General features: G+C 49.4%; 1 protein-coding gene across 1 annotated transcript in view; it reads right to left on the reverse strand.

Moving 5' to 3' along the window:
* Positions 1–12,387, reverse strand: part of PLXNA1 (plexin A1) — a 115,344-nt gene that overhangs the window by 5,740 nt on the left and 97,217 nt on the right. Inside the window, exons 24-31 of the mRNA XM_014871995.2 lie at positions 10,814–10,960; positions 9,812–9,971; positions 9,158–9,261; positions 8,628–8,724; positions 7,773–7,963; positions 6,939–7,108; positions 5,070–5,282; positions 1,925–2,075 (exon numbers count right to left, since the gene is read on the reverse strand). Of these exons, the coding sequence (XP_014727481.1) occupies positions 1,925–2,075; positions 5,070–5,282; positions 6,939–7,108; positions 7,773–7,963; positions 8,628–8,724; positions 9,158–9,261; positions 9,812–9,971; positions 10,814–10,960 (1,233 nt within the window). The remainder of the gene's footprint in view (positions 1–1,924; positions 2,076–5,069; positions 5,283–6,938; positions 7,109–7,772; positions 7,964–8,627; positions 8,725–9,157; positions 9,262–9,811; positions 9,972–10,813; positions 10,961–12,387) is intronic.

Below are 12,387 nucleotides of genomic sequence, written 5' to 3' on the forward strand. Positions count from 1 at the left end.
ACTGGGGACATTCCCCCCCCACCCCATCCATCTCCACAGATGCTCTCAGCCCTCATGCTACACACAGAGTAAAATACCAGTAGTGACACTCAGAAATCAAAACTCCACATGCCTGAAAGGTGTCTGAGCTGGAACCAAATGAGATTGATCAGAGAAGTGTAAAGGAAACCTATTCCCCCTACCTGCCTCCTCTGCCTCCCAACCAGACAGCTGTATATCCTGGAATGCTGAGTTACCAAATGATTCCCAAATTGCCCATGCATTTATTTACTCCTCTCTTATCTCAGCTTTATGGAAACAGTGCAGTCAAAGGAAACCTGTGCTGAGTGTAGAGAGACCCAGGTTTGTCACCTGCTGTAAGGAGCAAGGACCACTGATTACCAAGATGCAAGTACCCAAATGAAAATTAATTATGATTTTCATTCACAGCCAATGACAGCATATTATTGCACTGAACAACAGGAAAAATTATTCTCTCCCATTTTGCATCAAAGAGGGTGCAATCGGGCTGCATATAATTGTGCTTAATGAATGAAAACAAACAAAGGGAACAGCTGCGATTTATTAATCCCATTACAAATAATAAAAAGTTCCTGAGAGCTGTGAACACACTTGTGATGCTCAGAGAGCAGGCAACAGCAAGACACTCAACAGATGTCAGGCTGCTGTTAGTAGGCAAGAAGAGGCCCTGTGCCCCTAAAGAGCAGCTTATTAATGCTATGGGTTCATCCAGGGCTTGGAGGATTTATTTAAGGTTTGTGGGACTCTTAGCCTGGATGATGGCTCAGGGATGATAGCTGGACCACAGCAAATCTAGGTCTTCCAGACTGCTCCACTTTCACTCTCATGGTAGCCACAGAACTGTGCACAAACTGTAAAACCCCAAAACCCCTTCATGGCCAGCCCATTACCTAGAGGAACAGGGGCCTCTGGGATATGCCATCCAAAATTGTCTAAGGACTGGCATAGAGATCCCACCAGCATGGTCATCAATACATGGCCACCAGCTGCATGGTGACCACCACACAGCATCTTCCCAAGAACTAGGAAAGCCAGGATCTCCTCCTCCCTCCTGTAAAGCACCGAGTTCCATAGGATATTGGAACCACCACAATCCCAGTGCTGACTTTATACCCAGGAGCTAGGTCTGTCCATGGACCCCTTAAATTCACACCTCAAAGAGGCACTGTGAGAAGACTCCTGGGATTGCTGCATGATACAACAGGAACCCCATTTCCTCTCCTGACTCTGAGAGGGAAGATGCTCTGGCACTCTGTCACCTAAATTAGCCACCATTCCAATATAGTCATCAAACCCCTTTATTGGGACAATAAAATCTGTACTATCATGCTATGTGTATAGACTTATATTTTACTGTAGTTACGTATTTTATTGCTTTAATAAGATGTAGGCTGTGGATCTGAGGAGAGTTTTGAGAAATTAATTTGTATAAATTACAACAGAGGAGTTCTTAACCATCCTTACTGACATCTACAAAACAAGCACTGGAGGGACCACCACATCCTCTAACATCCCTGGGGAGAGGAGCCAAGCACTACCTGTACAGCTCCACAGCATTGGTACCACCATGGTGTAGGATTGGTGGCAGTGGATAAGGGAAGCATGCTGAGATAATGCTGGGAACTCTGCAGCCTCATGGAGCTCATGTGCCAAATATGTAGCAAAATAGGTGTTTCCCACATTACTCACTGCAGAAAATATGAGGAATGAGCACTGCCCACTCCAGCTCCTGGCTTCATGCCTCCCAATCCTTTCCTTCTCCACCAGCCCAAGAACAGACATGGAATATGTTACTATTCCACACTTCACTGTGTGTTTTTCTATAGGAAAAAGGAGGGAACTGCAGAAACAAGGACAAAAGGACACAAGAGGCAGCTCAGGCCTGACTCTCACCACATCTTACCTCATCCTTGTACTTGGTGATGTAGGAGTAGATCTCGTGCAGGGCACTCATGCTGTTGAACTGGCTGAGGTGTAACCGCGACTGCTCCGCCAGGTACGCGCTCATGTCCTGGTCACTGATCGCTGGCATTTTAGCTATATCTGCATAATATCTGCCAGGGAGGAACAGAAGAGAGGGTCACACATAGGGACAGGCAGGAAGGGATGGGTCCCTGCCACCATGCTCACAGACAACAGCCACTGAAAAGGCAAGTGAAGAGCATCTGTCCTCCAAGCAGTGACATACAATTAACCATTCTAACACTGCTCACCAAGAGTCTCTGAGCACTCCACAGAGCAGTCAGCACCATTAGGAATGTGGTCCTGATGGGACAGCACCCAGCTCAGTGCAATTCTGCTCACCATGCTGGGAAGCCAAGCAATGTTGCTCTAAGGGATTTTCTCCCCTCTCCTAAACGACACATTTTTTGTCCCTCCCATCCCATTGGCATGTTTTGCCACCAAACCAGGTGGCACCAGGACCCTCCACACCTGCAGCAACACACAAGGTTTTGGCACCACTCTCCTAAGGTCACCATGTCCCTAAAGCCAACAAGGCCCCTTTGCATTCAATATAATACTTGGGATGTGAACACATGACAAGGTGACAACCTGCCCCTGCAGCAATACACATACTGTGGTAGTGGAAAATCAGAATATCCAACAGGATGTTCATCACAACCCTGAGAGGACAAAGCTGCAGCATCCCATTACAGCAGGAGAGTTACACCAAGCAGACACACCATTGGACAGGCTACTGAGGACTTTTTGGAAACCAGGGTGGTGTCCATATGCCTCATTTTAAAAGAAACCCTGCCCACTGCAAGCAAGCTCTGGTTGCTCCCAGGGAGCAGTACTGCCAGCATTTCCACCTGGAAATACAGAGTACCAGCCTCTCTCAGGTTTACTCTGCTCCTCATGACTCCTCACTCAGTAAAGTTTCTGGTACAGTGATTAGCATCATTAGTGTCATCAGCTGAACGCTGAGATGGAACACTGCTGAAGCACTTGGATAGGAGCAGATGGCAGCAAGACCACTTGAGAAGATGAATATGAAGATGCACTCCATCCCACTGCACTGAACTCAGCTAGTGATAAACTACTTTATCACTAAAAACTGGGCAGTTTTTACAAAGAGGCTCATTCATACCCAGAAAATGATCCAAGAAAAATTCTAGATGCTGCCGGGAGAGCAGTGGTCTAAGGTGAGGACCTCTGACTAAACCAGACATCTTCTACACCCCTAGAGAGATCACCCCAGAGTGACATTTCCTAAAGCAGCAGTTTCACGTTCCAGGTGTTATCATGACACATAGGATGGGAAGAAACCATTACTTTTCAATACAAGTGTGCAATGGCTCATATGGACCAAGATTCCAGGCACACCATCCATTTCCAGAGGACACCTGTGACCCCAGCAGTAGTTCCCTTGGGTTTCCCCAGATTTCCCACTTCCTAAGCCCTTCCCTGTGCTATTCCTGCCTCAGACTGGCAGGATGCCCCTTTTTCAGCTGGTGCCTGAGCCACAGCAGCAGACAGACCTGCTGTTGGGACTGGCAGTCCCACTCAGCCACCCCCGCACCACTCCCATCCCTCCTCTGCAAAGCTTTGCAACTATAACTGTGCCAAAAGCCAGAAATGCTGATTATGCCATAAATCCCTGCAGTAGAGGAACAGTAGTAGACATAGTCACCCCCTGCACAGGACATCTCTGCCCCCTGCTCATCTGCCTCTGGGACCATAATGGAGGTAAGCAATGGCAGGAATATCTGTCACCACTGAGACCTCCCACCTCGTCCCCAAGGATGCAGAATGTCTAGACCAATGTTTAACTCTGAAATGATTTTAAACCTTTTTTCTTCCAGGCACATACACAAAGCTGAATATTTTTGTCATAGAAATGGCAAGGTCAGAGAAATTCACCTTATGAAGCTCGTGATGTTCCTACGGGACCCCACTCCAAAGCCCCATCCAGCCCCACACAAAGAACTTCCTCCTATTACCATGCAGCTCATCTCTCATTTCAGACATCATATTTCAGGGGCACCTTTCCTTCTGATCCAAGCCCTACCTTCCTCGAGGGAAGACACTTGCCTTTGTACTTGCCTGCAGAACAGCAGGCATGCCAATGGTGCAACAAAAATACCTGTGTACAAGCGAGTACCCAAGGATGATTTAGGCTACAAAGTTCCATCCTTACAAACTAGGGAATATGACATTTCCTGTTGTCTGGACATACTACATTTAGTTCTGTCTGTATTTGGTCAAGATGATGAAAAATGACCCTCAGTTAAGACAAAGCATCATCTTTAGCCCAGCATATCATCACAAAGAAAAAGTTGCATCAGCTACCTGAAATCTGCCATTTTTTAAGTTTTATGGAGTTCCACTTCTCAAGATGGCAACATTTTAACCATAGCTCTATTTGGAGGGCTTTGGAGGACATCTCCTAGTTTTCTCTCCTAAAAGGATAAAGCTAAACACAGCATTATGCCTGAGTGCATCAATTTGCAATCAGTCTCATTCAAACCTTGAACCTTTAACACTACATTAATTCAGTGGGACAGAGGGACATCTCTCCTGAGCTAACAGGGAAGGTGGAGGGTGTTGGAAGGTCTCGGGGACCTGCTCCTCTCCCTGCCCCTCAGCACAGAGACAGCAGCCTGAGCACTGGGAAATGATAATTTTCAAGCATTTCAGCAAAACCTGCATGTATTGTTGTGGTACGAAAAGGGCACTTCTCTAGTCCAAGGCTGAGTTCTTGATGCTCTTCAAAAGCAATCAAGTGAGGTGTTAGCAATTCCCTAGTACAGACCAAGTTTTTACAACAGAAAACATCAGACAACCTAAGAGTGGAGGTTGCTTTTAGCACCCCTTAAGCAAGTCATAAACAGCTCTTCAAAACAGTGTTGCAAACTCATTCCAGGAGACAGTCATGAGAAAGCATCATCTCCCAAACAAGAGCATCACTTTCTTCGAGCTTTAATACAGTCCTGCTTCAATCAGCTACCACGAGGAGCCCTCCCAACAACCCACATCCCCACATCCATGAGCATCCACTGCAAGTCCCCCAGGCAAAACAAGGAGCTGTTGCCAAGTCTACTCACCTTTCTACCCAGCTCTTGTAGTTGGGGATGTCCTTGGCATACAGTAGTTTGTTGGAGGGAGAGTCCTTTCCTAGCTTGTGCTCAGAAGTTGAGCAGGAGTCCATGAATGTCTGAGCCACCACGGATAGGCAGGCATCAGTAATACTGTTCTTGTGAATGTCGAACACAAACTGGGGGTTCTTAATCACATTCACCCAAAAACGTAGAGGTAGACTGAGGGATGAAGGAAATAGGAGTCAGCACCTGAACCACACCCTGCAGGGCAGCTGGCACATACATGCACCTCCAGTTGTGGAGGAGCTTCCCATGACCCAGAATTGAGTAGGCTGCTTTTCCCAGCATACCAGGGATGCAAACATCCTGGGAAAATGGTCATTTCCCCCTGCCCACCCCAAAAAGCAACTCTCAGTGAAGAAATTCCTCAGCACTGCCAACATCTCCAAAGGCAAACCAGGGCAGTGCAGATCTGTGGTTGCTCCAAGGATCCACTCACACTGAAGAGACCTTGCTGAGCCCGTGGGTCAAACCAGACATGGTCCCTTTCCCTTACATTAATAATCCTTTTGAAGTGTGGCATTTCACACATCTCTCTGTCAGAGGAGGGAGTTAGCTGGATTCCTCAAGGGACTCATTAGTGCATTTAACAGCAGAAGAAAATTTAGGTGGCCTCAGATGCTGGAAATAAAACTCTCAGCTGTAGAAACAGCAGGTCTCCTGGCGAGCCATTGACTGGTTGTTTGCTGCATAGTGACACACGTGCCACCCTCCCTGGCTCCACTTCCCAATCCTGCTGCCCCTCTCCTCTCCCAGGAGCGCCTCAGAGCCTCCCCCATCAGAAATCCTCCTCCCCCTGTCATCCCCCAGCACCTACACTCAGTGAATGCTTTTATCTTAAACAAAACACACTTTGTTCCCCAGGACTTTCCTAATGAGGGTACTGGGTGCATGTACATATTTCATTTGTGAAGGGAATGGCCTGGAGAAATTAGCTCCACACGTCGAATTAGCGCCCAGAGATAAGCACAGGCATTAGTATGCAAGAGCCTGCGTGCCCAGCCCCTGAAGAGTGGGGCTTTTTTACTTCCTTGCCTTTCACTCCTTCTTTTAATATAGGAAGCTGAGTTATAAATCAGTTCCAAGCACTTCTGCGCTCTCACATCTCCATTTAAAAATGTTTCTTTTCCTGCCCTGCTAATTGCAAACAGTTACTGAACTACACAAAAGTGATTTGGCTGCCATTTAACAAATGCCAGACACGGGGAACATACGTACCCATCTCCAGTCACAGCAAAATCAGAGAGATGAAATCAGCGAGGCAGCAGAAATGAAAAATGCCAAAGGGGGCTCAGGAGCCAACACCTGCCCCAGCACAGCACCACGGAGGTGTCAGGAGCTGCCCCACCCCAGTGTTCAGCCAGCATTAGCAGAGCAGGGCTGGCTCTGCAAGGGCAGGGAGGATGTGCACACAGATCTGTGCTGACTGTGTTAGGGCATGGCTGGGTGACAGCAAGGAGTGTGGAAACACCTTCAGGACAGCAGAGATGAGAATTGGGGCTGGCATTGGAGGAGCCCGAGGGATGCAGAGGCCAAGGTGAGATGGGAACAGAACCGCTGTGGCTGTCAGTGACTGCAGCCATCAGGGGGAGCGTGGTGCTTGGGATCTGGGGAAGGGCTGAGGGAGCACTGCATTCCTGGGATTTTTTTCTGCGAAGGAAGGCATGCAAGGGATTTACCCACACCCGAAATACAGAGATATGGGCCTCTCTTGCCCTGGATCATTTCCAGGTACATATTTCTGCTCCCTGTGGGAGGGCTTGGAAGCTGTGATACTGTTAGCCCACCCCCGAGCCCGCTGTCCTTCTCCATTACCAGTTACTCTTCCAGGTGTGCCTGACATCATAATCATTGATCTGATGCTTATCAGCTTGTTCATCCAGGAAATCAAACATGTATTTGATGGCGAGGGGCAGTGCACTCCCACGGTGAGCTGTGCTAAAGATGGTCTCAAACAGGTCATCCACAAATTTCTGCAGGGTGCCCTGGGGAGGACAGAGAGAAAAGGGCTGCTCAGCAACACTCTGGGACAGCAGAGAGGAGAGTCTTTAACTAATGGTCAGCCTCTAAGCAAATTTCACTTCTATCCCTATATCTGAAAGAGCAGCACAGTACAGTCTGTGTAACCCTACTGGTTCTCAGTGGTTTATACTGGGAAACAGACACTGCAGTGATGAGGTATCTCCCTTCACTGTATGATCTGGCATGCTAAAAGCATACAAAGAAAAACACAAAGCAAAAAAGTGTTGTATGTGCTGAGGGAAGTGGAACATGCTGCAATGCCAAATGTCTAGGGTAATCACCCTTCCCACATCACCAGTTCTGCATTTTATCCCAAGCACCAAAGAGGCACCTATCCCAGGGCATCTCTGCTTTGCAGACCAGCAGCTGCCCAAGGATACAGAGAACAGTACAAACACCAAAAGGTACAAAAAGCAAATAGGAAAATCCACTCAGGGGATATTCACCAATGGTTTCAACACACAAACCCTCCAGCTCAGAAAAGAGACCAAATGAGGACCTCTTCCTGTGCTAGAGCAGGAAGCTAACAAAAAAGCAGTGCTTACCACTTTTGGACAACCCAAATCACTACCCTTCCCCACTCAGATCTCAGAAGCCAGGCACCATCTCTGGGTCCTTGGGCCATACCTTGGTGGCTAACAGACGGGTCAGGTAGATCTCAGAGACCATCTTGCTGCCCCGGTCGCCCTCTCGTTGGTCCATGTGGTCGTGGTTTTTCACCAGGTGCCAGAGCTTTGTGCCGCTCTCCAGGTCAGGGGTGATCATGGGGGTCCGTGAGCGCAGGCTGTCGGGGCTGCTGGCTGTCCTCAGCATGCTCTCTGCAACACAGGGGGATGCTCTCACCCTGCCACCTCTGCCCCACCACCAGCCCCATCATTCCCCTTCCCTCCACAGCAGCTTTGGGACTCAGCCTCTGCAGCCACCGTGAATTGGGAGCTCTGCTGTGACCATCCTCACAGCCTGCTGGGCCACATGCAAGCCTGGCTGATGTACAGGGGCCAGGACAACCATGGAAGGAATTCTGCAGAGCCTGTCCCGCTCCCAGCACGCAAGTGCCAGGATCACAGATGCTTTCTGTGCCAATCTGAGCTGATCACACTATTCCCTTCCAAACCAAGGCTGAAGTACACCTGCCAGCACATTTGTGGGAGTCTTCAACTCTGCTCTTTTAAGTGCTAAGTGCCTCTGTGCTTATTTTAATGAGGTTTCAGGGGAATAAAAGGGAAAGCATCCCTTAACAGCAGCCATCTAACATTTGCCTTTTTCCCCTGAGTCCAACACACTGCAAAGAAAGATGGCTCTGAGGGCACCTGCTCCCTCTCCAACACTAGAATAAATAGCATTGTGCAGGAGAGCTGGGAGTTTGGAGGACTTTGTTCACGTGAGTTACAGTTACAGTCACTTGCCCTGTGCCTTGGTCTCCATGCCCAGCCCAGTGCATCTCCCCTGCCAGCCCAGAGGAGGATGCCCATGTGCACTCACCATATCTGCTGAGGGACTTGGTGAAGGTGGAGGAGTTGGAGATGTTATATGCTGAGTTCTGCTTGGGCACCAGGGCTACCGAGGAGCCATCTGTCACCTGTGGGCACAAATGGGCTGAGCAGGCTGCCACATCAGAGAGGCACAGGGGAAACAGCCCCAGCACGGGGAGAAACCAGCCCCAGAAGGATGCAATGACACTGCCACCACCCCAGAGACATCATCTCCAGCAAAGGAGCCTGACATATCTCTGTGACAGCTGGGGGAAGGGGTAGAACAGGAACACACCAGAAAGCTCAGCATGAAAATGGCAGAGTAAGATCAGAGTGGGAAACAGCCTCTATGAACCTGAAAATACCCCATTTAAAAGGACCATAAACATGAGGTGCAGGCAGGAAAGCGACTGCAGACCTCCTGGCCATGGCCCTGCAGAGCTGAGCCCAGGCCCTGACCGAGCTTAGGAGGGAGGAAAGATGCTCAAGCTCAAAGCAGCTGGTAGATTGCTCACTGTTCTCCATTATGGACTGCCTTACCTGGTAGTGGGCCAGGGTGTTCAGCCTCTTCCAGTCATTGTCAATCTTTGTGGTGACATCTTCATCCTGCAGTATGATGCGGGCCATCCTGCCCTGCCGCCACTCTGTCCCCATGAGGGAGAAGGGCTCGTGGTTAGCAGATAACAGGAGCACAAAGCTAAGGCAAGGGTACAAGCACAGTCCCAAGGCATCAACTTAATAGGCCTCCCACCCCTCTCTGAGCCTCAGGGCTGATGACTATCAATGTGTTGGACAAATCCAAGAACTCAGGGAAAGACAGCATCAGTTTGACCCTGGTGACTGTTACCTTTGCTCCTCTCCATTCCCCTGTCCCCGCTTTAAGAACAGGACTATTAACACTGCTCTCAACTATTGCTGGCCTCCCTGGATCTCAAGACACCTCAAGCCTGCAATTCAGACCCCAGAAGAGCCAAGGGAACTCTTCTCCCCATCCTCTCTACTGGGAGGATCCACACTTGTGGAGCAGGGCTCCCCACATACAGTCAGTGCCACCAGCATGGCAAAAGTGGACTGAGCAAGCACAAATGTGCTTCTGTAGGATATGTTGGTTTTCCTGCCCCACACAGATTTATTGGCACTTCTGGTCTTAGTCACATCCCTGTTCCCCACAGGGAAGTGCTTGGCCTCTCTTACCCAGGTCCATGTCTCCAGCTTTGGGTCGCTGGGAATAGGGCACACCCTTGTAGACAGCATCCAGCAGCTTCTCCTTCACCTGCGTAATGGTGTCGCAGTTCAGCACCTTGACAGGGATCTCTGGGGCATTCTCATTCTCAGGGTTCACGCAGTTGAGGGTCTGCACAGGGTCAGAAAGGGTCGAGTGAGAGGCTGTGACACACTGGCTGCAAGGGCAGATCCAAGAACACAAGGCTGTCTACAGGCCGTGTCTTCTCACCTTCTGAACTGCTGTGGGGTTGTAGCCACATGGCACATTCCCGCTCCCCTTCCCCCACCTCTCCCTGCCATTCTCAAACCTCCAATCCCCAGAAAGGGAGCACAGTGTTAGCAAAGGAATCCTGCACAGCAAACCATGCCCAGTGCACCAAAGCCTGTTGAGAACGAGCAATGCCCAGGCACACTCCACTCCCCTCCCAAACCAACCCTGTGGAGACTGAGCTGCAGGTGAAGAACCAGCTGCAGGCTCAGCCAGGGGAAGGGTCTGGCTTATCATTCAGCTGGACAGAGGACATGGCTCAGAAGGAAGAGAAGTATCTCTCCATCTCCTGCAGTAACCTCGAAGCTCAAACTTTGATTCCCACCGAACATGAGCTATGGACTGCTCATATTATATTATTATTATGATTATTACCTATATTAGCACAAGCTCAACATCATCTCTCACCCAAACCTGCCATTAACAGGGGTTTGATTGAAAAGATATGGAGCAGGAATCAGTTAATGTTTGGCTTCCTTGGGCCCTTGGCAAGAGCAAACCTTGCCAAGGAAAGGCCCTGTTTCTGACCTTGTCTGAGATGGGCCCCACTCAGACAGGGTAATAGGCACCCCAAGAATGCTGAAGAACAACAGACAAAACTCTCTGCCTAGAAGTATTTTGTGTGCTTCCAAGATCTTGTTAAATAGCTGGACCTGGCAGTCGTGGCAAGCACCAGTACCACTGAGGCTTCTGCTTGCACTAACCAGCATTTTGTAGTCAATCTGCTGCCGGATGAGCTTGTCCTCACTGAGGGAGTAGCGAGCCTCTCCTGTGATGGCATCAATGGGTCCCTTCTCCATCTGCTGCTTGATGGCACAGTAGAGCATGAAGAGTGGCTCCCCAGCACATTCCTGTGGGACAGGGGGATGGAGGAGAGGAGTTAGAAGGTGCCAGGCACCAGCATTGCCTTTCAAGAATCACCACCATGTCAGAAGTCTCCTGCAGCATCAATCCCCACACACTGCATTATAAAGAGTCTCCATCCCTTGCTCAAGACAGTAAGGAAGGGGATCCCTGGTAAAATTCATCCTGTGAAGGAACTCACTCTTTCCTTCCAAGCCCACTGGAAGTTGTTTGTCTATCAAACTGCAAACTGTAGGCTCAGGTTCCCAGAGCTTCCAGACACTTCTGGGTGAATTCTACTAATTCTTCAAGCCAAATATGAGCTTAAAAGGATAAATTCAGGTCTACTGAAGAGCAGATTGAGTCTGGGGACCTTGAGTATGGGATACAGCCTGTCTTTTGAGCTGCTCCAGACAAGAGAAGCACCTGAGGACTGGATAGGGCACACTGCAGTGGGACAGCCTGGGGACTCTTGTCCAGATATCATGATGCAGTTCTGACATCTGCCAGGAGCTCAGTCTCACATGAGAGAAGGTCAAAAGTTTCTCCAAATGACAGCTAGGCACAGCCAGCCAGACTCACTGGAAAGGAAAAGCAAGGGAGCAACCCACAGACAACCCTACCCTGAGCCTCCAGGTGATGAAGGGGACCTGATGAGGTTTCCTGCAGTTAAACCATTTGCCACCTATGCATCTCCACTGCCAAAGCCTTGTAGTCAGATCCAGCTTTAGCTACCAAACAGAGCCACATCAGCATCTCTCTCATGTGAGGAAGGCAAAGGGAAACTGGACCAGACATTTCCCCTAAAACATGCTGGATGCTGGATTCAGAAACAATAAAGGGCCTGCCAAGGTTGGAAGCACCAACCAGCCTGGAGCCAGGATTTGGCATAGCAGGACTGGGAGTGGACACCCATTCATAACCCAAACATGTTCCCTGAGCTGCATCCCAATGAGCCCTTCCAGATACAGGCATTAGCCCTAAGAGAGAAAAAAGAGTACAATGGGAACAGAGAGGATGGAGAGAAGTCCCAGCAGATTTTACCCCACTAGCCCTCATCCCTCCCTCCCGGCCGCCTCACAAATAAATTGTACTTTGGTGCAAAGTGTGGCTGCTCTCCCTGTCACCATATGCTGTTAGCATCTCGTTAGCATCTGCGGTAATTAAAGAGACAGCTGCTAACGAGCGGGAACAGGCATACATCATCCCCAGACCTTCCGACAACATGCCTGTCTTTGAAATTATGTTTCATTTGCAAACTTGGCTTCATTAAGTCAGCTTGGAAAAGTGAGAGACCCAAGTGGGTGCTAGGCTGCACATCACCGGCTGCCTGGCAAGGCAAGGCTGGCTGCAGAGTGCTGAGAGCCCGGGGCACCCCAACCCTACCCCTCTGGTTCTGGTGGAAAGACATAAGTTGCCTTTTTTGGTTGCTTGC

This window comes from Sturnus vulgaris, chromosome 11 (genome assembly GCF_052056855.1).
Source record: "Sturnus vulgaris isolate bStuVul1 chromosome 11, bStuVul1.hap1, whole genome shotgun sequence".
Lineage (NCBI taxonomy): Eukaryota > Metazoa > Chordata > Aves > Passeriformes > Sturnidae > Sturnus > Sturnus vulgaris.